This window comes from Lepisosteus oculatus, chromosome 4 (assembly GCF_040954835.1).
Source record: "Lepisosteus oculatus isolate fLepOcu1 chromosome 4, fLepOcu1.hap2, whole genome shotgun sequence".
Classification (NCBI taxonomy): Eukaryota; Metazoa; Chordata; class Actinopteri; order Semionotiformes; family Lepisosteidae; genus Lepisosteus; species Lepisosteus oculatus.
Window position 1 is genome coordinate 18,110,858 of NC_090699.1, and position 24,174 is coordinate 18,135,031.

General features: G+C 40.4%; 2 protein-coding genes across 4 annotated transcripts in view; one reads left to right on the forward strand and one right to left on the reverse strand.

Moving 5' to 3' along the window:
• Nucleotides 1–3,272: 3,272 nt before the first annotated feature.
• On the reverse strand, nucleotides 3,273–5,969 carry znf503 (zinc finger protein 503). Its single transcript, XM_006630260.3, has 2 exons — nucleotides 5,702–5,969; nucleotides 3,273–5,180 (listed from the first exon to the last, which is right to left on the reverse strand). Exons 1-2 carry the CDS (start codon nucleotides 5,963–5,965, stop codon nucleotides 3,726–3,728), a joined length of 1,719 nt encoding a protein of 572 aa, XP_006630323.2. The 5' UTR covers nucleotides 5,966–5,969; the 3' UTR covers nucleotides 3,273–3,725.
• Nucleotides 5,970–6,513: 544 nt separating this feature from the next.
• The window catches only part of lrmda (leucine rich melanocyte differentiation associated), a 328,072-nt gene continuing 310,411 nt past the window's right edge, over nucleotides 6,514–24,174 (forward strand). Inside the window, exons 1-4 of one of the 3 annotated variants that reach the window (XM_069188887.1) lie at nucleotides 6,514–9,208; nucleotides 9,312–9,394; nucleotides 12,916–12,983; nucleotides 13,563–13,663. In XM_069188887.1, coding sequence (XP_069044988.1) covers nucleotides 12,942–12,983; nucleotides 13,563–13,663 — 143 coding nt within the window. In that variant the 5' untranslated portion in view covers nucleotides 6,514–9,208; nucleotides 9,312–9,394; nucleotides 12,916–12,941. Of the gene's footprint in view, nucleotides 9,209–9,311; nucleotides 9,395–11,378; nucleotides 12,112–12,915; nucleotides 12,984–13,562; nucleotides 13,664–14,539; nucleotides 14,694–24,174 lie in introns of those variants that run through there. The other 2 variants (XM_069188888.1, XM_069188885.1) reach the window with 2 other exon arrangements.

The window sequence follows — 24,174 nt, forward strand, 5'->3', positions numbered from 1 at the left end:
TTGAATTTCTCGCTCGACGCTTTACAAAGCTAATGAACAATGTATCTACTTGTGTCGAATCAGTTTGCAAAATACAGATGACAAAGCGAAGCAGTTTTATTAGTTATCAACTCATTTACACGTTTAAGGTTAATGTTTGACGCTCGCCTGAAAACGTTTTAATAGATAAAACGAAGGATATGTTTATTGCTCTTACCCATTCTCGCTCGCGAAATTTCACTCAAGTAGTCTGTATTTAAAGATTACTGTATGATACTATTACCAGCTAATATGTATAGGGCACATACAGTACCACATTACACGGCATTGCTTTTTCCATGCTTATCTTAATTTCGGGGGTATCCTGCTTAATTTGAGGAGAGCAAGACCACAGTTACAAGACTTTCAATACCTCGATATGGGGGAAAGACCTTAGTGCCCGGGAATAAAATCGGGATAATATTTCTAAAGTGAATTTAAAAGGATACGTTTTATGCGAGAAGCAGCTCTATTAATTTTTCCTCTCCTTCATGCCGCAATCCTTTCTTGACATCTCTAGTATTCTGTTGGCGCCCAATGCAGATAGTTATCATTATTCCTTTTCTTGAAGTGACGTTGAAGACAGATGACAGCACTGTCAGGTTGTCTTTAGTTCATCAGAAGATGAGAAAATACACCACAGTTTTTTTTTTCTGAAAAAACAGCATTCAAAGTGGAAAGAATTCGCTTTTCAAGATGGCACGAAAAGATGATGGATTTTTGCATTTCTGAGAAAGTGTCGCTTCGAATCATATTTTCTGTCAGTCGTAGTTTTTTTTTCCTCCAAAATAACATAGACGATCAATCCATATTTCACTATTGACTTTGTACAAAGATACAGGCAATTGCAATTTAAACTTGCCTTGCATAATTTTATTACAATTACTCATCTTTCTTGTAGCCTGATAATCTGTCTAAAAAAAAATATTGAAGACCTCAAGGTAATTCTGAGTGCTGTTAAACTGCTCACTAATTAAAACTTTTCTTCTGCCTTGTAATAGAAAGAGTATTAATCGGGATTTAAACAGGAGTTTTAGCTTTGTGATAAATAAGGGGAAATGCTATCATGACATCTTAAATGGTCGAACGTGGGTTTCTTTTTGTAACTAAAAACTGTTGTCATTTTAATCAGCCCTACCACAACGACCTTGCAAAGATTTTCAACGTGATTTAAACTGGACACCTGTTATAAAGAAAAATAACATTTAACCTTCTAAAAGGACGCATAATACGTTTAAAATTTGTTGTCGTTATAGGAAACGGTAATATACTTCGCTGTGCATAAAAGTAAGATGATGCCATTTCGTTTTGTAACAATTAGCTAACACAGTTTTGGAATACATTATTTGATCATACACTGGCGTGGAAATAGTTTTGCAGGATTCCCTTTTCCATTATAAAGCGCACATACGCAGACGAATAATGGCTGACGACAACGTGTACATTTTTTTAATGTCTCTAATACGTTTGTTCGAGATTTTTAGTTCACAGCGTGGGAAGTCTGTATAAACAATTATATATATAATATTGGCCTGTATTTCTGCGTACAATCCTTTAGTTGCAACCGATTCCAAACCAATTTACGCATTAGACTTCTTACACTAAGCGCCGGACTCTAAACCGATTCACATACAGTGGGCTATTGTGTTTCTACCAAATATCTTAACATAACTTGTTCATCTGGGTTTGGTAACTGGCGGTATCTTTTTAGGTGAACGCACAAATTAAACAGACATCGTTTATTACTTTGTTTGCGATGTGCAAACGTGAAATTGACTTTTTTTTTCTTTGGCTCCAGCACACTTCTCCTGACAGTAGCGCTGTTAAATCCTGGACACCACTCCTGGTCACCTCCCCTCTTCGAAAGCATTTTTTCCCCCGATTTCTAACAGAGTCGTTCTCTGCAAGGGGAAAGGTCTACAGCGTTAAAATGACTTGAGCGTAAAATTAAATTTTAAAAAGTATCACTTCCCGTATATAAAATGGTTTAAGGCGTTATTTGGTTAAGCTAATAATTCCAGAAACGACTCCTGAATCGGAAAAATGCTACACATTCTTGTTCGGTAATTCGCCAGACTAAAAAAAACTTCTGAACTGATGACTAAAACATTGATAAAAACACCACAAAAAGCATACCACATAATAAATGCACTCCCAAAGTCAAACTCACATTATTTTAGACGTAGACACGTCACTTCATCACATAATGGACAAAAAACTATTTATTTTTTTACTGTTAATATCCTAAATTTAGACATTTGACCTGACTGTACAGGTTTCTCTTCCGGCAGTCATTTCCCCTTCTCTTTATTGAAGTAGAATCTTTGTGGAGGTTTAAGGGCATTTTTAAAACCGCGATAAAAAAATCTCTTTGAAATGCTTACGTGTAGTGGGCATAAACAAAATGTTTAACTGCAGTTGCGCCATCAATATAGCTTAAAATCCCGAGTTTATATTCAACTAATCAAATTACGCGCTTCCGAAGCTCGTTTTGAACATTGGATATTCTTCTTTGAAGTCTTCAAATGTTTCGGTGAGAAACATTAACGAGAAAGGGAAAGTCTGGGCACTAGAGATATATTTTAATTTACATACAAAGTGATTACCCAAGTTATTTCTTTAAGGTAGGGCTGAAATTCCGTTTTACGAAGGGCCTTCAAAGACTTGCCACTTCATTTTAAAATAAAAATCAAAACATGGATGAACTAAAGCGCGGTGGGATGTAGACGCATTTTAGAAAAAAACGCTTAACATTGTGGTTATTTTGAATTCACTTTTTGAAACATTTTTCACTGTAAAGTCGTGTAATTAATAACACGGACGCACATAGGACAGCTGTTCCGCTTTTCGTTCTACAATAGTTTAAAGAACAGGAGTAAAAATGACGATACGATTTTCCGGAGAGCGTTCCCCCCTTTCTAAAGCGTTGGTCTGACTTGTAGCTTTGGTTATTTTCGATTCTGATAATCTTGTTGGGGAAATATGCGGAAAACCTTTACAAAGCGATTATGACGTTTTATCCCCTGAGAACAGTCGTAGCCTAGACTTCACCACAGATTCCTCCTCATTAAAATGAACTACCATCGCTACCTGAGAATCCTGAAAAACAAATGCAACTAAAAATCAGTAACCAACTTTTGTTAAAAACGTTTTTTTTGCACCAGAATATTTATACTGTAAAAGTACACAGATCAGAAATGTCGCTACACATTTCTTTCAGCCCTGTAAACTCACACTTAAAAAAAGACGACGGATTTTTGGAATAGAATTGTTTCTTATTTTTTCCAGAATACATACAAAAAATACCAATTCTCTTTCCATGGTATACACCTTAAAAATAATTGCAATTTAAAATTATAAGGACAAGTTGGGATTTTAGTAACAAACATGCATGTAAATTCTTTTCTTTCAAGGAGACATTAAATAAGAACGTACAATACAATCATAGCAATTTCAAATAAACATCGAAAAGAAAAACCCCTATTTTCATTAGTATTCTACCGTGGGTATTTATAGAGCTCAGTTTGAAAGTAATGCACTTCTGAATTTGTTGGGTTTTTTTTTTAATTCATATATTTTATTACTGTCCCGCTTGAAGCTAACAAATAAATACAGTGAGTCCACGGATCCGGTCCTTAAGTGGACTGTTAATATAAAAGTCATTCTATTTGCGTTGTGTTCTAGAAATTGATTAACGTTAGTCCGTTTTACTGGTATCCCAACGCTGACGCTGTGGTCAGTCTCTGTCCATACAGTGCATAAGGCGAGTAGTAGGGTCCAGTAGCTGCAGGAACCGGAACCGGGGCGCCTGGAGTTGGCAAGGGGCTCTTTGAATAAGGGTGGTACCGACTGCTGAGTCCTAAAGCATGGTGCGGGCTCCTGAGTGCCAGCGTGCCTGGGCTCCCGGGGGCTCCCGCGGGGGGCATGTGCATGTGGCACGCCATGGCCGCGGCCGCGGCGCCAACCAGCGACGACGAGCTGGGGTAACCGGAGATTAATTTGTCAGTTCCCGTGAAAGCTGTGTGGGTCCGCAAGTGGTTGAGAAGCTCTTCCGAGGAGGAAAAGCGCTTGTCACAAGGTCCGTTGGCCGACACCCAGTTACAGACATGCGGCAGGGGGTCGTTCGGCAGCATGAAACCATAAGGGTACAAAGGGTGTCCCGCAAAAGAGGGTGGCGAGGAGTGGACGCTGTGCAACGGGTGCGTGGGGTACACGAGTGGGTATCCGGATTTGAGAGCCGCCGCCGCCGCCGAGTCGTGCGTACACGAGGCACTGGCCGCCCCAGCCAAGTGGCTTGCGCAGTGGTAGCTTAAGCAGTAAGGGTCTCTGCAAAGGCTAGCGGACATTATGGACGGCGGCGAGGCTCCCGCTAAAGGGCTCGAGCCGGCCTTGCTGCAGCCCAGCGAGCTCGCGGCGGCGAGCTGTGCATTGACCAGGCTGCTGGACTTCGTCGGGTCTAAAGTCACTCCGTGGGGCAGGAACTGGGGCGGATAGCCAGCATAGGCCCCGGCTAAGGTCCCAGGGTAGGTCATGCCAGCAGGTGGCAGGGGGAAAACAGTCTGGCCGGGCTTGTAGGGCGAAACGGGAGCCACAAGTCCAGACCCGAGAACGGACGCCGACGAAGCCGTGGAAACTGACGAGGAGTCGGAAGTGATGGGTTTCGAGCCCGACGTCGTCTCCTGGTGCTGGTTGACCTCCACGTTAATTCCCGCACAGCTCACGCTTATCCTGCTATGGCTGATGCTGGTGGTGCCAGAGCCCTCGGTCGTGCTGTTTTTACTCGTGTCAGACTCTTTCTTGTCCTGGCTCTCTCCAGACTTGCCCTCCGACGGCAGCGGAGACGCCGAGGTGCTGGAGTTCGGGCTGCCTGTCCTTGGAGTGAACGGCTGGCAGGTGGCGCTAGGCACACGGAAACCAGACTTCTCTCCACTGGAAGTCCCGGAGCCTGGATCCTTCTTCTCTGACGGTTTGGAGTAGGGTTTGAAACTCGATTTGTCTTCCACTCCAATATCGCTCAGTTTCAAAGGGCCCGATTTGGACTCTTTGTCGCTAGATCCATTCGAGGTTACGGAGGAGAGCTTGGAGGAAGGAGGCGGGTCCGGCTTACCGATTTGCGAGCAGGTCTGTGCCAGGAGGGCCAGTGGACTTTTCTTGGCATCTAGCTGCGTAAAACAAAAAAAATCAGACAACACATTACGAAATAAAACAACAATTGTGCACATACGAAAATAAACTTCGTAGCGATCTCATTCTGAAGTCCCGGCAAGCTCCTATCGAGGCCGAGCTGCCAAGCTATAACGCAATGCGTATATCTGGAGCTGTGCGCCAGTTAAGGTGTTAGATCACACTGCGTGTTCTTTCGTTTATGCATTTGCCATAGACGTACAATTCGTTGCGATTCCTCGACAAGAACATAAAAAAAAACACACAGCGGCGCAGAACGCCAAGTTTGCTGCACTGTTTCAGCTCCAAGTCGTCTAATCACGCATAAACTGTTTAACCAAATAACCACCTTTAATGTCCCCAATGTGGGGAGGGGGGGGCGGCGACGGTACATTTTTAAAAGACTTACAGTAACTGCAAAACAGTTATGGTAACATATCTTCTACTAACAGGTATAAAGAAACGTTGGTGTTTAAATCAGCTTTTTTTATTTGCAGAAATAGTGGTCTGCACGCCTTACCTCAATTGGACTAACTGGTGTGGACGGCAGGGGCTGAAGGTATTCGGGGTGCAAAATGTGTCCCGTACGCGCCGTCAGCATTTTCAGGACCTTGATTGGGAGACGGTTAGCTTGCCTTAGAGGGTCCGAAGGAGGAACGGAGTGCAGAAAGGGTTTGTTGATGTGAGCCGCGGCGCTGCTATTATTCCCAGAGCCGCTGTTTGCCCAGGCTGCTTTAGTGTAATTACTATTTCGTAGAGCAGAGATCGAGGGCGATGTGATCATGACCCACTTCTCACGGAAATTGTTGGGAATGCATTTATCTGATTCAAGTCGGGGAGGGGGAAGAAATTAAATGTTCATGGCTTCTTTCGGAAATTACGACGACGGTAGTAATAATATTGATAGGAAGACTGTCCCCCGAAAAGCGAATAAAATATGTATAATCCTTATGAAGAAAGCCGCAGTCAGGCGTGGGATGCGAGTCTATCGCAGTTCGGAAGCTCCTTTCTGTACCATAGGCTCTGCTCACAGCGCGTCTTCCAACAGATCCGACCGCTAGTCCTCCCAACCCGAGATCTGGCAGAGAAACTCACTTCAAAAGCAGCTGCATTAGTCCGAGATTAAAGCCTTTGCCGCCTTCCAATCAAATGGGACCCCGAGGTGATTGGAGGGTCAAGGGGATGTGACGTCCCACTTTTTGTAGGCGCTTCTATTTTGTTGTCTGCGGAGGGGAGGAGTTTTGTTGTAATATTTGGTTTCGTATGCCCCCTTTTCACGGCAGCTAGAGATTTTGCTTCCCCTTTGCGCGCACACAGCTAGCAGTGAACGTCGCAGGGATAGTTCTGGTTTCTGTGAAAACAGACGCTTAAGTTACTCTGTAATTGTCCTGTAAACGTGCGCTATAGGTCAAGCGCTAGTTGGGAAAAGACCCACATCTTAAAAACTGGTTTATCGGTCATTTATAGGATTGTAATATGTAGATTCATTTGAAAATGAATTACAGTTACTCTTTATAACTCTTCCTATGGAACGAAGTGTGCCTCTCTGTTATTAATTCCATTACTACAGCACTGAAAGTGATTATTTAAAATATATTTTCGCAATTTCATTTCCACACCCAACCGTCGATGTGTACAAACTATGCCACTAGATACTACGACATTAAAAGCCTGATAGGTTTTCTTTTTTTTTCCCTCCTCCAAAAGCGTTGTCTTCACACTTAATTAAGTAGTCATGTTTAAATAAAATAATTATCGATCTTTCTTGATGCCTGTGGCTTGTGTCGCTGTCGCGCGTAAACGGCGTATGTTCTGTGTTTCTGCTTTGCTACGTCAAACACAAGATCAACTTATTTCGCGTCGGGGGGTTCAAACGGTCCAATCAGGAGGCGGCGGACGGGAGCGGACCAATGAGGAGGCCGCGGGATGGGGGCTGTCACGTGCCACCCGTGCACTATCCTCCTCCTTTCTGTTTCCCTCTCCGCCCTTCCGTCAACTGTCAATTCGGCTCGACCGCAATCAATCAGTTATTTGTCAGTCCCTGTCAATCCGCCCTTGATTTATGTCAACGTTTGTTGCTGATTACAAGCCTGGTGTGACTGGGAGAAAGAAGGAAAAAAAAAAACAAGTGAAAAGGATAAAAAAAGACGGCTCTTTTGAACAGGGCCCGTTCAGTTTTTAAGGAGAGAAGAATTCGTCCTCAAAGTAAATTCAATTTGTATAGCAACAGAAGACAGACGCAGCTCGGTTAGGGTGAGCCCTCTGGGCACCCTCTCCGTCTGATTCTGCTTTGAGGGTTTTTATATTGATCTGAAAAGTTCCTCTATAGGTTTTGAAGATGTCAAAATAGCCAAGACTCATTTCTCCACCTTCAGCGGGGTCGCTTGTGATGCGACGTGGGAACTAGCCGTTTTATATTACCGCGGGACTGATTTTACACACATACATCTCCTTTCAAGGTTGATACATTTAAGAAAACGAAAATATTTTTTATGACTCCTCGGTTTCATGTCGTGCTGTTACCAAATCAAAAGATTTATAGGCTGTGGATTACGAGGGGGTAAGGGGAATGGCTTCCGCCCCTTTACTTCTGCAGTTCAGTTTTCTCTGTGTTTTTCACTCAAATGTACGAGTTAATAATCTTTGGGTTTGTTTCCGGCCTGGCTTGGCGGCCCGTGTAGTCCTCGGCACCAACAAAAATGTTCGGAGATGATAACACGTTTAACAAGAAAGTCCAAGGACAGTGCCTCGGAGTCGGGACAAAATTCCTGAACCAGATTCTTTCAGCAAGAACTCGTATTTAAAATCCACCTTTGTCCTGGTAAACACCGTCCCACAGCTGTTGTTTTAAAATACAGGAATCGATAACCTCGATGTTTAAAACAGCTGCGATAAAAAGACGGCTGTGTTTATGTCTGTATGAACGCATACATACACACGCACACATAGGAGAGCCCTGATTTTCTTTCCCCTTTTTCTCACACCTCATCCATTTTCCGTTTTTAATGACTAGTCATATTGATTGATTAAGTGTACTGAAATACGAAAAAAAAGGAGCCGAAACCTTCATTTGTGTTCATTTGCATTAAAGTGCTTGGAACAGCTGTTTTTCCTACAGGACCAGAGAGACTTCTGTCTGTTTTCTACTTGTGTTTATCCTGCCTCCTGATGTGAAAGACTAAGAGATTAATTACAACGAGGGGGAGTCGACTGTGGGAAGTTTTTTTTTGAAAACTTTGGAAATAATGGGAATCAAAGGTGAAAGCAATGTGACTTGAATTTGCTTTAGATACAGTAGCCTAAAGAATTAAACTACAGTGGCAGTTTAACAAGAAACATTGTCATGAAGTAAAGATGGGACACCAACCTTTATTATTTTTAATATGCGTAGAAAGGCGCATTCTCATCAAGACACAAGTTAACGTTTGTTTAAAAAAATCAATGCATTTAAAAAATGCAATACATTTATTTTATTGTCTTCCAAAACAACCGATTAAAATCGCAGCTTCATCCTCGCCCGTTAACTTTCAAATTGATCTAACAAGGATATCAGGCTACCTTTTCTGATATTGTTGTCATTACATAATTGTAGAACAATAATTGCTCGATATACATTTCTGTAAAGTCACAGCCTCGAATCCCGTGTGTTTAGAGAGGTAAGCAAAATATTTTGTTTTACATAAATATTACATTTCAACGCGCAGAAACAGTTTCTTTCTGGACTCTCCAAATAAAAAAAAAAACATAATTAACAGTCCAGAGTCCAAACTTAATTTCACCTACGAGCTATTGACAGGGATGTCAAGTCGATTTTATTTGCACACAATGGAAATGATTTATTTTCTTCGGAGAAAAAAAGGAGGGACAGACAGATCTTTGAGAAAAGAAGTTTAAAAATGCCTTGAACTATTCACCGTTGAGATGGCTAATCAGTATTGAGGTTCCAGGGCAATCGGGCAGCTTTTCAACGCGGTTTTCCTTTCATCTCAAGCTGGATAGAGGCGCTCAATTAAAAGCCTATCAGTTTGTAAGTAAATCAACGCCTATCAAAGTTGTCACATCAAACAAAACGATTATTATTGCAACCCGCCTCCCCTATTAATCTCCTTCTACGGTAATCCGCTTGACAGGTCATCTCAGAGAGCAGGAAAACCTGGACTGGACGTTGCTGGAGCGACTTGTTTCCAAAATCTGAAAGGAAGGGTTTGCGAAGGTTTGCAAAAACGTTGTCTTGTAATATTTCCTATACCCAGATTTTCAACATTTTCGATCTGTCTCTCCACACATAACAATTTGGCAAGTCTGTAATATCAGATAACGTTTTGCGTTTCAGGCTGGGGAGAGAAAAGGTATTTTCTGTTTAATTCGGATTTTTTTTTGCTTTCTTCTTATTTTCCTGTAGATGGGAATACAGTAAAATGGTATTTGTCTTGGTTACAAAGCACACTCTAACAGTAATACTTATTTTTTTTAAAGTAAATTTGATAAAACAAGGAATAATTATTTTTGTCTTATAGGCCTTACAAAGTTGTTGAGGATGCAGATTTTCCTACCGAAACTTTCAATCAGAGCAGTCGACAAGCTGAGCTCTCAAACATTAGGAAAAGCGTTTTAGAGATGTCTTTGAAAGCATAAGCATTTAATGACATATTGCAGGCATATTTTTCAAACCAGATAACCAGGACTGACTTTTCTTTTCCTTTACTCATTGAGAAACATATTTAGCTTAATCTTACGAGTGCTATATAATGTTTTTTATGCATAAAAATAAATAATTTACAACCTGACTTTTACAAAAAAGAGTAACAATCGTATAAAAAGACAACACTTGAGCTGAGACCGACTATTAAGTTTGTTTTCGGATCTTACTCGTCTCAGCATCTTTACATTTTCCGTTTCTGACGAGTCTCCCGATTTCTAAACACGGAGAACAAATATCTATACTGTAGATATAAACCCATCTCACCCCCCCCCCCCAAATAATAAAGCCTATATAATAAAACTATTTCACATGAAATAGAAAATCTTAATATTTGTATCCATGTTAATTGTTCGAAATACTTCTGCATAGTAGCCTACTGTGAGATATTAACCGCACTGCACTATGAATGTGGAAATTATTATTGTCCTCTAAAGTCCAATAATATAAACAAAATCGGGCATTACAAAAAAAAAACGCAATTTGGGAAAAAAAAAGGGCGTAACTTGAATTGTACCATTAATAAATACCCTGTTTCGGACACGTACGGAATGCGGTCTGTCAGCTTTCAACCTGTGCCCCCCCACAAACGGAATACATCATTTTCAAAAAGGGCTCTAGAAGTACCGAAACGGTTTCTAATATAATTCATACATTAAAAGGGTGTCTCGCTGATCAGAGTAAAAGTTAAAAATATGCAAAAGGCTTTTTTTGATTGATAACAGGGTTGCTGTTTTCTGCAAAGGCTGTCAGGGACTGACACAGTGCTTGAGTTATTAGGGCAGAGAAGGGCAACCATACATTTCCAACGTCAGGCAAAAACTCTCTTTATTGTCTGCGTGATGGATGGGCTTCTGCACCAGACACCAAATACTCGGTATTACCCTTAAATGGGAACACATTTTTCGTGGCTATAATTCATGATATTTAAATAGAAAGTTTGAAATGCCTACCTATATTTCATACCGGTGACATATTTATGAATCACTCCCTGCATGCAAATATAATTATTTACAGCACAGAAGTACCATATGTGTTAGAAATCTTTCAGCTCTTTTCTTAGTGGACGAACGCCTTTCGTGGGACGGAGAAAGGATGTCTCTTCAAATATAAGAAACTGATAAAAACGCTAGAGTACAATATGGTAGTCTCAATTAATTCTGATGTAGTGCCAGTCGCACGGGTTTTTTTTCCACACAAATTACTGTGTGTCTTTTACATTACACACGGCGGAAATTGTTTTCGTTTTTTATGTTTACTTAACTACAATTCTAAATTAAATGACGTATATTTTATTGCGGTAATTTCATTCTAAAAGTTTAATTACCGCAGGACTTTCCAAATATTTGTGTAAATACAGTAACTGTACAATGTAAATGGTAAGATAGTCATGAAATAGCATTAACTTTTTAAAAATGAAGCCAAAAACAAAAGCGATTTCAAAAAGTTTTATTTCTTATTAAACGCGAGTTTAGTGAAAGGATGTTTCTAAAATATAAAAAAAAAACATACAAGCCGTAGTATTTTGAAGCTGAAAGACTAGAAACTGCAATAGCGCAGACATAATGCCTAAATAACGCTTTCAAACACAGATATTATGCAACATTATGAATATAGAGAACACATTTAATTTGCATTTTAAAATCAGAGCAATAAAACAGAACAGGGTAGCAGATACATTAAGGTTTTAAAATAAGTCAAATGCAGTACAGTACAAAACTCGGTCAGCGACATTACCTGAGATAATAGGTTATAATGTTCCGATGTGAAAAGACAGCGGAAAAAAAGTAAAGTTCAGATATACACACTCCTTTAATTGCCTTTGTGGACACGTTACAAACAATAAACAATATCAGAGAAACACATAATACCAACATTACTCAAATGCATCCGAAATGACACTTGGAGACCCCGCCTGGCCGCCGTCCCGGAGCTACACAACCAGTCTTTTCAGTGCAAGACTTCCGCTTGGGGGAGGTGCCTCGTGACGCGTCCCGCGAGCTCAGCTCCGAGCCCGCAGCTCTGTCCTGGACAGCGGAGCTTGCGCGAGCAGGCTGGGCTGGCCGGCGCGGAACAGCGCGGCTATTCAAGCGACCGAGCGGTCATATTCTCTTATTTACATATATCTCGGCCATCTGAATATAGCTGGCTCCAATCCATCGGGTATCTACATTAACATGTGTGCAAGCTGCTTACACGGCTTGCATAGGTGAAATGCACATTATTACGACGTATGTTATGTGCTTTAACCATTTGTTGTTGGTATGTAAACTCAAGCAAGAAAATACGCCAGCAGAACTGCATGTAAACCACAGTGATTTCCTTAGTGTGTGATCAGCGTAGTTTAATCTACTTGTAATCTACTTGTGGTTTAGGCGTTTCATCTGAAACTTTGTTTTCAGTGTACTAAACGTTCCAGTAGCTTCCGTTGTTCAATTCAATGCAATTCAATTCATTTTTATAGAGCGCCTTTCACAACAGGTTGCCCCAAGGCGCTTATTCCCGGCACAGAAGCAATTACGACCGTTAACAATTTAAATGACTGTCCTTAAATCCAAAAATCAAATACAGCATTTATAATTGTCTTTAGCATTACTACTAATGATCTCGGTCTTAAAATGGATTGTTTTGTTTATTCATTTAAGCCACAATACAGTTTCTGGCCCTATATAGTGTAATTTAATAAACCTCTTGAAATTAATTCTATAGGAAGAGGTTATTATAATAACCCGATTAATAAAAAAAGATATACCCGCGTCACAACTAAATCGCACGCACTTGATAAACTCCCAAATTTGAGGCAGTTGAGAGATTTATCTGTGCAAATCCAGTAGTAGCGCGTGCTTCCGCCTGAGATCAGCTGACTGCCAGAGTGCGGAAGAGGTGAAACTGGGAACATTAAGCTGTAGAAAGGGAACGTGGAAACTCTGCCACATTTAAAAACACAGCTAAAAATTCACGTCTGTAGTTGTGCCACTCGTTCTGAACTAGAACAGAGATTCGCTTGCAGCTCTCCCATTTTCTTTCTCACACAGACATCTCGAATTGTCACCATACAGTGATGGCAGGCAGCGAGTCAAGGGTCGTGATGAATGGGACTCAAGTAAGTGTGAAATATTCCAAACACTTGCTTTTGCACGTTTCCTTTGCACTGCACAATTTGGGCTTAATGTCAGCTCGTAGCCACTCAGGATCATTTCACATACTAGTTTAATTCAGTTTTTGTTTTTTCAATTGTGACTTTTGATACTAATGAGCTGCTCCTATGTGGATAGTGTAGCACCATCATAAGACTAAGTTGTAAGTAAGAAAACCGTAGAGACTCAAGGGCACACGTGTGCATGCATACTTGAAATAGCAGAGTTGTGGGCTTTGTAGTACAGAAAAACTCAAATCGCATGTGCACATCAGGAAAAACATAACCTGCATGTGAAATTGATTGATGATAAAGAATAAGTGCTTAATATTTTTCACATTCTCCACGAGATGAGAACTGCTTCTTTCCAGCTTTCTTACTTTCTCCTGTCTGTAAAATCAAATGGCCTTTCAACCCTTTTCCTTTGTGTCTGATGCTGTTGCCCGTGAGCCAAAAGCAGTTGTATGATTTGTTTTGTGTTTCAAGTTATGGTGCACTTTTTCTCAGTTTCTGAGGTGCATTGTTTTTTTCACGTGGTACTTGCAGGTGAGTTATATTGGACACGACTGTGAAGAACTCCCAGAATTCTTAGGAGTACGCTTTGGCAGGCTGGCAAAACGGCTGGATCTGAGCTTTAACTCACTGAGGTAAAGACCCCTCCCCCACCACGCACCCTGCTCTGTCATGTTACTTTCTCCCAAACGATGCAAAACTGATCTGAGAGGCAGTGCATTGTCCTTGGTGCGTTTCTGTACTGTCTTGCCTTTATGGTTTGGATAATTCAAATGAAAACTTTGCTTTGGAGCTTATTTCCCTTGCTAAGAGCATGCTGAAATTTTAAACATGGACACCATATGCAATATTCCCAGTAGTAGAGGCCAAAGCACACTATAACTACATTGTGTCCTGACACTGTTCTCATAATATGTTGGATATAGGATGCAGTATTACGTATGCAATCCAAAGTTCTCAGAAGCTACCACAGATGCTAGTTGGTCTATGATCTGTTCTGTTTAATTGAAGTGAGATGAGTGAGTGCAGGCATCAAGAGATTTGTTTAGCTTACAGCACCTCAATTAAAGGGGAGCTCTGCCTCAAATTGTGGCCTGTTCTACGTGAAAGCACAGATGTAACTGTGCATAATCATGCTTATGTGTACATTCCTATGCAATTAAACAAAAATGTTGGGGTGGCTGTTGTGTACTTAGCCAGTTATCCAAGCAGGAGTCTGGCTTTGAGAAGTACTGTTTGTCGCCACAGAAGCAGTTGTCTTAGGCTGAACCCCGCAAGTCTGGGTCAAATAAGCTGATGGACATTTTGCAGGATGGGAATATAAGAGGTCCTATCACGGTCTTTCAGAGCACTCTTAAGAGGGAGGAAGAAAGCCAGTAAATCTATTATCTAATTGGGGGATTTTATTAAGATCATTGTTAATATGCTACATACTATCTATTTTACGTGTTGCAGTCAGTCTCACCACAGATTCCCTCCGTGACCTTTGGTTTTCAGAAAGATCAGTTGCTTGATTCACATGTTACTCAATTGCGCAAATATCGGAAATGAAGCTATTACTCCTCTTTGGAGATTCACTGGATGGGTTGCAAGATTTTCAGTTAGAAACAGTGGAAGGTCGTTTTGCTTCCGTGAAGAAGTTTCTCCTCTGGTGGCCTCTAGCAGGTAAGGTTTCTCAAATGCTGCTGTCTTCACACTTGGCAACAAGTCATCGCATTTGGACGTTTTCTAATGGCCTTTGTTTTTCCAGACTTTCCCCACTCTTAGGAGCCCAAGTACATTAATGAAGCAGTTACTTCATTGGGGTAGAGTAGCCCAACTTTTAGAAAGAGCAAATGCATTATGTTGTATCAGGAAATGATGAGGCTTTCTGTCTACTGATATTCAGTAAAAGAATTAGGTTAACATGGACTTGAGTTCCCTCTCCTCGGACGCTCCGCTGTATTCTTTATAAGTGCCTCTACTGAGTTAAGTCACAGAGACTCTGATTTGCAGTGATTGGAAGAGGTTGGACACCATATTAATAATGAATTCACATTGTATTATCTAGACACTTTTAAACCCATTATGAGTAGGACTGTCTCTTTCACTCAGTTGCAGTGGATTAATCTTTACAATTGGTTTAATTAACAATGGAGGCTTGAAGAAGGAGGGAGCATTATGACAGGTACTCCAATTATCTGCATGATGACTGTATTCATGTATTGTACATGGCCCTACTGACTTTTAAGTGCAAGCTGAATTTGGTGTTGCTTAATATTTTTAGAGTGTGGCTTTTAGAGAATCTCCTCTGCTCAGACACATTTTATCTTTACATCTGTGCGCAAACACATTTTACAAGTCGTGTTCTGTTGTGTAAATTATAACCGTACTGTGTCCATTGCAGACTTTGTGGTTGTTGCTTGATATTGCAAAATCTTCCTGCCTGATTTTTATATCCCTCTTCTGTTTCAGTTCTATGCAGCTGAGAAGTGCTGGATTTGGCATGATAATGCAAAACAAAAATATTGAGTGGTACAAACATAATTGAAAGGTTGCTGTATTAACAACATTCTGTGTATTTATTGTACAGCATGCATCAATTGTACATCGATGCATTGCATGGAAGAAATTAACATTTCCAGTGACACATGAGGCTTCATGCAATGAGTAGAATTTCAATTCACAGCTGAAGTGGCCTCCTATTATGCTGTTATTTTTCCATTTTTTGATACAAAGTCCATACTATTCTTTATGATAAAGCTGTGGGTTTGATATATAGGCTGAATTTGACCTTAATAAGCAGATTCTGCCCTAGTTAATAATAAATTGTTTTATTCAGGTTTTGATTTTTATGGTGTAAAATTAACACAGTCATTAAAACTATTTTCTCTCTCTGCACATTGATGAATTATCGCTTTAGCTCCTATTTAGTTGATTAATTACAAAAATGAGAAAATACACTCATAGGCGGATATAAATGTAAAATCAGTATTTGCTTCAAATGTTTGAATATAATATTTGAGAATCCGCCACACGTTTGGTCACTTTCTAGCAAACGGCTGCATTCCTGTACAGTTCTAGCGTTTATCCATTTCATTAACGATAACATGTCCACTATAGCCTTGACTGTATCGTTCTTCTTCGTTGTCCGAGTATTCTGTCTTCAGTATCAGGAAAATGTGATAGGCCCTGGCTTTTCTATGCACTGGATATAGAAAAGTTTCTGCTCACTTAGTTATCAAATCTTTTGCTTTTTTAAAAAGCCCGTTTAAAAAGTTTACTTAGAACCGAGTTTACAGGAATTATCTGTAGCTATTGCTGAATTGTTTGTGGTGTCCTCAGACATTGCCTTTGTGCTTTGTTGCCAGTGATCGAGTCCATTAATAAGTTGCTTTTCATTCAGCCCATCAGTGAGAACAGAGCTGTGGTAAATAGAGGAATCCTATGTAATGAGATTTGCTATGGATGCCAGTGGGAAATGAAACCATGTGATTTCATCCTATGACTTATTAAAAAAAGGAATCTGAAAAAGCGGTCAAACAAAACAAAATCATCTTTAATCTTCAAGGCTAAATAACTTGAATAATTACATGTAATATTCCAAACAGCCCTGTGCTGGTTTGCATTGTTTTGTTTTACGTTTTATGTTTTTGTTTGTCTGTGTTTTGCTTTCTGTGTGGATACACATAAGGATTTTCTTTAAATGGTGTCCAGACTGAAAGGGATGTGCTAAAAGCCTCCATGTGTATTATTAGGAGTTGTGACTAATATTAGTCACCAGTATGCTGTTACTATATCTTTTGACCCTTAAGCATAGTTATATTATATCCTTTAGCACCAGCTTTGCTTAAGCATACGCTGTAATCCTTTTTTAAACAACCTAACTTTGTGCAACACCGTACAACATTAAAAAAAAATGTGACAGTTCCAAGGTGAAAGTCTTTATTTAGGTGATGTGATTCATACTTCATTCTGGTCGTGGTATAAAGAGATCATCACAAAGCCTGTGATGTTAAAAGCCTGTTTTTTTTTTCCTGGTTAGATTTGAGTCAACTGAGTCTACAGTACATCCATGAAAATGACTGTGCCGAGTAGTACATCTGATTGAACATGCCGACTGATGTAATTGTCATTCCATGTTACTGTCGTTCCTTCTGTGGCCGGGCTGCCTGGAAAGCAAACCTGGAGCCACAGGGGACCACAGCTGCTCAAGCACGGTCCCGCGTGCAGGTGTGTGCAGCGCAAACCTGGCTGCCTGATGTAGAATGGAGGTGTGCAGCCCAGCTCCTGCCAGGATTCAGTAACCTGGGTTCGGAGCCGCACAGCGCCACTCCCCAGACAGCGGCGAACTCCATTAAGCTGGGAGAATTCAACGCTCTCCAGGTTCCACAGACAGATGCCCACTTCTTTAACGGGCTTGGTGCCAATGGCACCTTTTTAGAAAGCTGAACTAACCTGGGGTAGTAACACTGCTGACCTGGAACAGGCAGAGATTCGGGTTGAACACTGCGCTCTGGCTTCAAGATCTGGTAGCTACTCCATGCCTGTTACTGGTGCGTTTGATAGGAATTGGTTTTGTAAAACTTACAAGTTTGCAACCTTACAAGTTTGGTAACTTATTCTCTTGACTGGCTGCAGAGGTAGGGGTGTCCATTGCGGAGAAAGATGGGTGTACCCAGCAGTGCTAAACGGACATGAGTAGTTTTCTTACAGCCTCCATTAGAAAGTGTTTTCAACATGATCTGATTAAATGGCGCACTGTGATAGTAGTAGATTTGAGAGCTGTTAGAATGAAGCAGTCTGAGGAGCCCCCTAGACTGCTGGTTGTGAGTCTTGTTTTGGTGAGGGGGAACCAAGTTTGTACTAGCGCTCTTGTTAGATTTTGGATTTTGAAAAGGAGGTGCTTTGTTATCTCCAGATAATCAGATCTTCTAAGTGCTGGTATTTTAATTTGTTCAGGACTAAGTGAGCCCTTTTCACCGTGGCTTGACGTCATGCTGCAGAGATGGCTGCTTCTCTAATGGAGAAGTATTGTAACAATAGCAATTGTGAATATATCAGCATCTCAGGCTGATATTAATGTACCTGTCATGCACAAACACATTTCTGCATTAAGTGCATTTTAATATGTGCATTATTTGGCCTGGGATGTCATCGAGACATCAGAGACCCTTAAGCACAAGAGAATGGGGCCCTGCTGTGGCTGCATAAAGGGCTTGATCAATAAATGTGACATGTTAATGCAGAGCAAATAGAATAAAAGATTTCTGTGACAAGACATGAAAAATCACCTCGTGGCAGCTGGTATGGTGATGCCATTTCAACGGCGACACTAGCAAAGTTGATCTGACAAGTAAAAAGAAGAGATGATGGTTATAAGGTGCTTTTGTTTCATACTTCTTTCTTGACCTGTCAGGTATTGAAGGAGTCTGAATGGCCCTTTTTTGTCATGTGAAAATTGTAGTCTGAGGCAGTTATCTCTACTCAGATTGTGAATTCTTCTGTTTAATTGATTCGCTTTGAGCTTGATTCTGTCACATATTAATAATTGCTAAATCCTGTACAGCTCCACTGTGTCACGCATAAATGTGTACATATCAGAAAATTAATATCCTTAATGAACCAATGCTTTGAAACTAATATTGCATGAAATCTGCTCTGCCCTTTCATTTGCTCAAGGTAAAGCAACAGGGTTTTACTGAACCACCCTGCACAATTCTGCCTTTCTGATGCCCAGCAAGTGCCTGTATAGCATGAATTAACAAGAAACATGGTTATCATCCTGTGGTTAGCAATTAATATAATATGGATAATTGTGAGGAATTGCAATCCCTAATGTGCAGTGTAAGAGTTTATTTTTGCTCTTTCTTTAGGTACAGTTAAACAACGATAGAAACCTGACTTAATTTCATAGCTTTATAAAAAAAACAATGGTCACATCCATACATTAACTATCCAGCAGCTACAATGAATTGCTCTTGGTGGTTGGGTACGTATACAGATGTGTAATATATTGCATTTCATGATCACAAAATTCAGCATTACTTCAGTGAGTGAAAGAGTTGGTTGATTTTTGTTTCGAGTGGGTCGTAGTATTTCCGTCCTGGTCGAAGGGGGGGTGGGAAGCGGTCGTGGATGCGTGTGATGTTCGTCGTTTACCCGGATCAGTGAAACACTAGTGAGACCATGGGGGGGTCAGCATTCCCACTGGCAGCAAGTGTCTTTCCAGACCACTAAAGGAACTGTCCAATGTGTAATGCAGTGGTCTCACGTTTGATAAATCTCTAAGTCAACAAAGATTGAAATGCTTGTATATATCTATTTTCAGTGTGTATTATATATTTTGCGTTTTTTTTACAGCTTCTTTGAGTGCATGCCAGTCTGTAGGGTAACAGTCTCATTGTTTACACTTTTTCTGCATCTTTTCTTTTCCCCTTTGCATAACCCAAGCGTGTCACAGCTCTGCACGTTGCATGCTCCTGGGGTTTTGTAAGAAAGGGCTATGGCTTTGTGGCTGGCGAGGAAACCGTTTGACCAAGATCATGCTAAGTTCCAGCTCTAGTCAGGGGTGACCACTGACCAGCTGCCCTTGCCTGGCTCTGGTATTTTTCAGGTGCAACTATTTGCACGTTCATAAATCTTCTTAAGTGTTGCAGAACAAATGTGCTAGGTAGACTGCAACCGTTTCTTGTGACGTGGCATGCATTTTCTGTGCACATTGTAGTGTGGTATGCTGCACAGTTGAGGAGAAATTGACAGAATGGTCAAAAGTAAGGAGGTCCAGTGTTCATGGTGCATCGCATATCTGAATGTGCCAGCACGAAAGGTAACTGGCTAGAGACATTTAGTGTTTACTTGCTTTTTCTGTTTCAGAGCACTCAATGAAAAAAAAATCAACATTGTTTGCATGTTAAAAAAAAAACATTGAATATGACCCTGTAAAAACACCCCTGACTCTCACAATGGTCATTATTTTAAAGCTGCATTTAAACCCATTTGCAATTTTGAAATGTTAGAGGTGAGTCAACACTGCCTGTGTATTTGTGTTTCTCTCATCTCCCCAGTGCAGCTCATTTAGAAATCAATTTTGAAAATGAAATATTTATATGTATGACATTCTGTAAATTATTAATATACTGAGGCATCTATGATGATGTCGCATTATTGGGGATCAGGCTCACTGTATTAACAAAAGACATCTGACTGGAGTGTGAAAAGACTTGCTGTTTTCTTAAAAAGGTTGTGCCTAGGTTTAAGCTCGAACAAACACACAGGTTTTCTACTTTGTTGCACAGAAACAAATGCATGTGCATCATATACATGTTACAGTAAATATATGTGCTTCCAAAGATTGAATTTGTTTTTCATGGTCATTGAGAGAAGAAATTTCGCACTGGCCTAAACTCCTAGCACAATCCAAAGAGATGTGAAGAATTTGCCTGAACGACAGGATCTTGTTTTTCTCATCAGATATTTGAAAAGCCAACTGCTTTAGATATGGTAAAACCTATTGAGAAACTGACAAATATATACTGTATCTCACTTGTTTCATGAGAATAGACTTATTATAAACTGTTATCAGTATCAGAGACGCCGTCTATTAGACTCATGGATAATTTTTAACCTGTTGCTCCACCCTCCTGGAATGGGCAGGATATTTAATCCATGAGATTTTACCATACCCTAGAGTTTGCTTTCCTACATGCTGGTGCCCTAGCTCATTGATGGGCACCTGCACGCCCACGTCCAGATCCAGATTAACCCAGTCAGCAGGAAGGAAGCTAAAGGAGAACAGGCAAACTCCACACAGAATGATGGAGTAAACCCAGGACCCGTGAACTATGAGCCAGTAGTGCTAACCACGCAATGTCTTTAGCTTTTCAAATATATGAATACCCATTTGCAATTAAGTAAACTTTCACATTTCAAACTGTCATTAAATAATCCAATAATTATATTATATTAAACTATATTAAATTTCAGTTTTTTAAACGCCTGGTAATTACATAGATACCAAGCTGTCTAACCTTGTGAGCATACAGGGAAAGTACTTGTATTTATTTGTAATTATTAATGGTGTGCAATTTAATACTGATGCAATATTTTCCATGCACATTGCACTTTGCTAGCCTTCTATTCTCCCTGATCTTCAGCTCGTCTTTCTAACTGCATAATGTACTAAAATAATCACACTTTTCACCTGTGCCTTGACATGGGTGATCATTTGCACATTAAAGCAAACCTTTTGCAGCTGTCTTGGACTTCAGACAGGTTCCATCTTTGTTAATGATGTTCTTTAACATGAAGCTGAAATCAGACAGGAGCCAAGATAAATCTGAGGGTGCATTATCTAGCCTCTCCGCAGGCTGAGCAAAGACTTGATGCAAAAACGAGGGTATTTCTATAAAGCAAACCCGCCCCTTTTTGTTATGTTATTGGCTTCTTTACAGACCAGTGCTACTCTTTAAAATGGTTAATGTCTCGTATCCCAATCTAATGAGCAATGGCTTCATGTTAAGACCTATAGATGGTTAAGGTAGCTGAAGCAGTGTAGTGCAGTTTACCCTGTGGTAATGGGAGAGCAGGGTAGCCCATTACTCATATTGCCCTTTGCTCAACAGGCTGTAGTGCCTTGTTAGGCTTAATGACCAGCAGACGGAGAGAAAATGAAGGAAGAACAAACCTTGACTAGATTTCCATACACCGCTGAACTAAGGGGATGCCTGTGTTCTTGCTAACTCGGTTGTCTTTGGTGAGGGTGGTGAGGAGGTTTGTCATGGTCATACAATCAAGTTTAATCTAGGTTTGCTGATTGCAGATTAGGACCACTGTCTGAGACAGACCTCTGAGCTGCAGGGGCCAGGTGATTTGTCACAAAGGGCAGAGCCCTGATACGGGGGGATGTGGGGGTGGAGGTGGGGGAGGGCTGATTGCTCTCTAGAGCTCAGAGGAGTGATGTAGTCCAAATGGGCACACTGTACCCACCACAAGAGCTGCTACAGAGAATTCACTACACTTAAAAAGCCTTGCCGCGCCAGGGGCTTCCTTAGTAACCTCTTCACTCTCAGGGTGTGTTGGTTTGAATAATGCTTCCGAAAGACAGAAAGTTTTATTAGGATGCGTTTGGCGATGCGGCGAATGCAATACTAGTGTTTAGCTGCGAAGTATTATCCATTGTCACTTCATTTTGTGCTTTGACAGAAGCACATACAGTATAACTTCTACCGGAGGGTCTCAATTTTGAATCAAAATCCATGTTGTTGAGCTTCCATGCTGAAGGTGGCTTATAGTGCTTCTAGCTGAGGAAAGTTACAAAAGAAAGAAGTCTGTTAACAATATTATCTAGAAAATTTAGATCAGAGGCAAATATTGATTTGCATTATGCACATTGTGAAAGAAATCCATGCTAAATTTGGAGTATATTGAATGAGCATAAGCATGAGCTGCATGACTCTCTTTATTTAGTCTTCTGCTGGCCGTGGAGGGCTTTCTGTGAGGCCTTTCCCATTTATTTCTACAATTGCTTTTATCGTCTTGACTTGAAAAAGCAATAAGGACACCAGAAATATACATGCAGTGTTCATTCACACTCAGACTCCCCGTGCACCAGCCCTTCTGTAATATGATACTCTTCGATCCTAGTAGGGAATTATATTTTTAATTTGACCACAGGTATTGATGCAGACCTGGTACCCAGAAACGACTTAATGGGACCATGGGTATTAACAAGGTTACTCAGAGGACAGTTGCAGATGGAAAACAGTTACTTGTTAATTGCAGATATGGATCTTAAAAGCTTGTCAGGAGACTATTACTGTGAAAATATGCCCCATGTGGTATTCATACTTAACATTACCTGTGCTTGGTAAATTAATTCTGTCATTCCAAAAAATGTGCAGTTGCTTTTTCAATACAGAATGCAAAACTTCTTTTGCTCACGTACTTTTAATTCATGTAATATTTTGAAGTAAATTTTGATTTTGCACAATATTTTTGTTTTGTCCTGCCCTATGTTATCACTAGTTTTAGTATTTGATATGCAAGACGTGAAACTATACGTAAATAATTTAAGCCGGGAGAACACTCTAACGTAGCTGTACTGTATGTTTGTCAAATTAGGTTTTAATACCCCAAAAACCAAAAATCGTAAACCAAATGGTAAACCGAATAACTCAAGTATGAGACAAATTAAATCAATAGTGTGATTAATCATGTTCCTTCAGCACTGCAAGTCAATTTATTGGTTTCAATATATTAAGGCACAGTGTGCTATAAGGACAGAAGAAATTGTACATTTCCAGTTAAAAGAATCGTAAATATCTTTGCATGATGAAGAGTAATGGTGTAGACATTTAAACATTTCCATAAAACGTAACAATTCAAAGAAAAATTAAGACAAAAAAACAGTTTTATTCAGGTAATTACTTCTTAAAAGCATCTTCACTTAAAATCTGCATCCAGTTCAGTGAAAGGCTCTCCCACTGTGATCTTCATGCGTCTCCCTGACAGATGAAATAGTTCTGATGGTCTTCATAGCATGTTAATTTGCCCTGTGGAAAGACATCACCCCCGATAAGTGTAGATATTAAATTCGCAGTTGAGAGATGCCTTTCAGCAGAATGACAGGGGACTAGGTTGCTGCTTGATATACTGTACCTTAGGAACAAAAAACCTTCAACTTGGTACTACTTCAGGAGTATGAGTGGAAAGCTTGGATCAGTGTGTGCATATAAAATATTTAGCAGGATTTTTTTACATAAACATTTATTTTCCTCCATGCAGAATATTCGTACCCAAATATGCGCGGCTCACACTGGCTTCTGCTGAGACCCCAGTTCAGTCATTGCTGTAAGCTGTGCGGCAGGTTCAGCCCCGGAAATTTCGAAGGTGGGTCACATCTCGAGAAAAGGGAAAGCTGTAGTGAGAGAGAGGCATAGGAAAGCATCTGACTCCAAGTTAAGGAGCTGCCTGACATGTTTTTTTACCATTTTCATGCAGTGCATCTTTTTCAAGGTGCCTCATCAATTAGTTAAAGCTGTGACACTGAGAAGCCTTTAATATTAACATGAAAAAAAAACACAGGGAGATTATGTTGTCGTCCACTTGCCACTAGATGGGTATTTCATGCAGCTTTCTGCAGTCGTGCTACAACCCAGGGGTGACA